At 41.0% G+C, this 4,198-nt stretch overlaps 1 protein-coding gene across 1 annotated transcript in view; it reads right to left on the reverse strand.

The window, feature by feature from the left end:
• Positions 1-1,599: 1,599 nt before the first annotated feature.
• Positions 1,600-4,198, reverse strand: part of wdr32 (WD repeat domain 32) — a 55,452-nt gene continuing 52,853 nt past the window's right edge. Inside the window, exon 7 of the mRNA XM_048620517.1 lies at positions 1,600-2,796. Within this exon, the coding sequence (XP_048476474.1) occupies positions 2,428-2,796 (369 nt within the window). The 3' untranslated portion in view covers positions 1,600-2,427. The remainder of the gene's footprint in view (positions 2,797-4,198) is intronic.

Consider the following 4,198-nt stretch of genomic DNA (forward strand, 5'->3'; position numbering starts at 1 on the left):
AGGTGTCTAGTGAAATGCCAATTCTTTCTCCTATCCTCTTCCTCAAAACTACACTGAAATGACAGCCTGGATTTGGTCCTCAACTCTCGGAACCCTTTAATACTTACAATGATAATGCTTAAGATGGTTTTGGGATAATAGATTTTGGAAGATGTAGTTTTTTAAGCCCTATAGACTAAGTGACAAAACTTTTCAAATGTCAATTGAGTAAATTTTTATTACAATGGTCTAGTCCTGGTAATTCAGCAACAATTCAAATTTGTTCCTGCCAATTTTTCGTACTGCATTCCTATACTCCAACATTATTCTTGATGTTTATTTCAAATGTTCAGATCATTCAAAAAACATCAGCATAAAAAATGAGCAATTTATCATTGCCAAGGAATGGCAGATGAAATTTAATGCAGATAAATGCGAGAAGTTGCATTTTGATAAGACAAACAGGGGCAGGATTTACAGAGTTAATGGTAGGGCTCTGAAAAGCTTTGTCGAACAGAGACACCTAGGGGTGCGAGTACATAGTTCCTTCAAAGTGGCGTCACAGGTCGACAGGGTGGTGAAGGTGTTTGGCTCGCTTGCCTTAACCAGTCAGAGTACTGAGTACAAGGGTTGGGACATCATGTTAAAACTATACAAGACACTGGTATAGTCAGATTTAGAATACTGCCAAAATGATTTAGAGGGATGTTATAGACACTATAAGATTGGAGTCATATAGATAGGCTGGGACTTTTTTCCCTGGAGCGTAGGAGGCTGAGGGATGACCTTATAAAATCATAAGGGCCATAGATAAGGTGAATAGCCAAGGTCTTTTCCACATGGTAGGAAGTCCAAAACTAGAAGGTATAGATTTAAAGTGAGAGGGGAAAGATTTAAAACGAACCTGAGGGACAGCATTTTCACAGAGCTGAAACAAGCTGCCAAAGGAAGTGGTAGTGACAGGTACAGTTACAACATTCTGAAGAAGGGTCTAGGCCCAAAATGTCAGCCTTCCTGCTCCTCTGATGCTGCTTGGCCTGCTGTGTTCATCCAGCTCTACACTTTGTTATCTCTGATAACACCTCTGAACAGGTTGACTAGAAAAAGATTTTTAAAAAAAGCAGACCCAAGGGTTCTTGTGGCACAGTGGTAGAGTTCCCGAAATAAAAAAAGACATTTGGATAGGTCCACAGATAAGAAAGGTAGTGTCCCTACCTCTAGACTGAAAGGACTGTGTTCAAGGTTCACCTGTCCCAGAGGTGTGTAACAACATCTCTGAGCAGATTGATTAGAAAAATAGGTCAAATTGAAAAAATAAAGCAGACCCAAGGACTCTTGGTAGAATTCCTAAAACAAAAAAGACATTTGGATAGGTCCACAGGTAAGAAAAATTTAGAGGGATATGGGCCGAACAAAGGCAAAGGGGACTAGTTCAGGTTAGAAAATCTGGTTGGACATGGACGGGTCGGGCTGTAGAGTCTATTTCCATGCTGTATGACCCTCAGCAGATTATATATTCCAAGGAGGGATTAACAATTCAATCATATGTACAAATATTAGCTGACCTCCTCACACTTTGACTTGTACATGGCCGAAACGGTGTAATCAGAAAACACCTTGTGAGGTTTTCTATGCACTATAATTACACTGAATTGTAATTCTTACGTATTGGCAATGTTACAAGTACAAAAACATTACTGACAGTAACAGCACGCACACCTGTCAAGTGCTTTACATACGCTACAGTAAACTAATTAACACAGATATTGGAATTACAATTTAGTGTTACAAATAAGGAAAATTAAGTGAAATTTGGATCATGCTAATTGCTTTATTAAAAGTTGACTGACACTTAGCCAAATGGATTTGATGTCAATGTATAATGTTAGTTGCATGCATCCTCTAGCTGTTCCATATCAATGTCTGGTTAAGCTAAACTTTCATGTCAAACACAACGTACGTTTGCATCTGAATTTAAATAATTTAATTCCACTGTTGCACTCAATATGTATAGAAAAATCAACAAATATTTTTTGCTAGCATTGCATTTGAACAAAAACAGAAGCTGAATATTATACAAGCTGAAATGTAATGTTTATGAATGGACCAACAGTGCTTTTAAACTCATTTGGCTTTTCACTAACTGAACTGCATTTTTCAAGATTATATGTACAAAAGCAAGCAAACAAACTTACCATACAATGCACTGATATAATTCACATTAATAGCAGAGGAAAAGACCATTCTTTATAGGAAACGTCAGAGAAGAAATAGTATGTACTTCTGCAGCTGATGCTGAGAATTAATGGTTTATTGTACTGTACTGAAACCGATGTTAAATTTGGATTTTGAACCCTGACATCAAATACCTTAAACATCAATTACTAATTATTGAAACAATTTGCTTTTGCTTGATGTTCAACACTTCTTGCAAGTATTTCAGGTCACTTAGAACTTTGGCTGGTATAGGTAAACTTGTCCACTAAGGCACCCAGAGGCAAGCTGACAATGAGTTGGTGAAAACTTCGTTGTAAGCACTACATCACTATGAGAATAAATAGTTCTGATTTCCTGCAGTGCAGTGGCTTCTCTGGGTAAGCAATCACAGAGTTCATTGCACTGGCTATCAAAACCCAACAAGCGGATTCCATAACCAAAAGGTGAGCAAATCAGTCGGCCATCTGGACTGAAGCAAAGTTCTTTAATGTAACCACGACCCACATTAGCCTCTTCAATGTAGTGCGTAAGGCAGAGGGAGCAACGAGGGGCAGATGCACGAACTGGAGGCCCGTCCTGAAACTCATAGATGCACGTCCACTAGTAAAAACAAAAACATAAAACATTGATGACCTCCTCCATTACCTCACAAGCTCATTGTTTTCTATTCACTCTTGGGACATGGAATCACTGGCTGGCCAGCATTTATTGCTGGTTGCCCTTGAGAAGTTGGTGGTGAGCTGCCTTCTTAAACTGCTGCAGTCCACTTGCTATAGTTGACCCACAACGCCCTCATAGGAGGGAATTCTAGGATTTTCACCCAGCAACATTGAAGGAACAGTGATCTATTTCCAAGGAAGGATGGTGAGTGGGTTGGAGGGGAACTTGCAGGGGGTGGTGTTCCCATGTACCTGCTGCCCTTGTCCTTCTAGATGGAAGTGGTCATGGGCTTGGAAGGTGCTGTCCAAGGATCTTTGTTGAATTTCTGCAGTGCATCTTGCAGATTGTACACACTGCTGCTACTGAGTGTCGGTGGTGGAGGGAGTGAATGCTTCTGGATGTGGTGCCAATCAAGCAGCTGCTTTGTCCTGATGGTGTCAAGCTTCGAGTGTTGTGGAATTGCATCCCTCCAGGCAAGTGGGGAGTATTCCATCACACTCCTGACTTGTGCCTTGTAGATGGTGGACAGTCAGGTGGTGAGTTACTCATTGCAGTATTCCTAGCCCCTCATCTGTTCTTGTAGCCACTAAGTTTATGAGTCAAGTCCTGTTGAGTTACTGGCTGATGGTAACCAAGGATATTCATACCAGTAACACTACTGTATGTCAAGGGGCTGTGATTAGATTGTATATTACTGGAGATGGTAATTGTCTGGCATTTTTGTGGCGCAAATCTAACTTGCTGTTTGTCAGCCCAAGCCTAGATACTGACCAGATCTTCTTTAATTTGCATTATTTCAGTACAGAGAATTTGTAAATGGTGCTAACATCCCCATTCTCACCTTAAGATGGAGGGAAGGTCATTGATAAAGCAACTGAAAATGGTTGTGCCGGGGACACTACCCTCAGGAACTCCTGGAGCTGAGATGACTGATCTCCAAGAACCACAACTATGTGCCAGGTATGACTCCAATCAACAGAAAGTCTGTCCCCTGATACTCATTGAGTCCAGTTTTGCTAGGGCTCCTTGATGCCACATTCAATCAAATGCAGCCTTGATGTCATGGGCTACCACTCTCACCTCACCTCCAGAATTCAGCTTTTTGTTTTGTCCATGTTTGAAAAAGAGGTTGTAATGAGGTCAGGAGCTGAGTGGTCCTGGCAGAACCCAAACCAGGCATCACTATGCTGTTTAGCATGTAAGTAGGCCTGTTGGTAGCTTCACCCAGTTGACACCTCAATTTTAGCTATACTTGGTGCTGTTCCTGGCATTCCCTCCTGCATTTAGAATTGAACTAGGGTTGATCCATGGCTTGATGATAATGGTGGAGTGAAGGATATGC

Source organism: Rhincodon typus, chromosome 1 (assembly GCF_021869965.1).
Source record: "Rhincodon typus isolate 14 chromosome 1, sRhiTyp1.1, whole genome shotgun sequence".
Lineage (NCBI taxonomy): Eukaryota > Metazoa > Chordata > Chondrichthyes > Orectolobiformes > Rhincodontidae > Rhincodon > Rhincodon typus.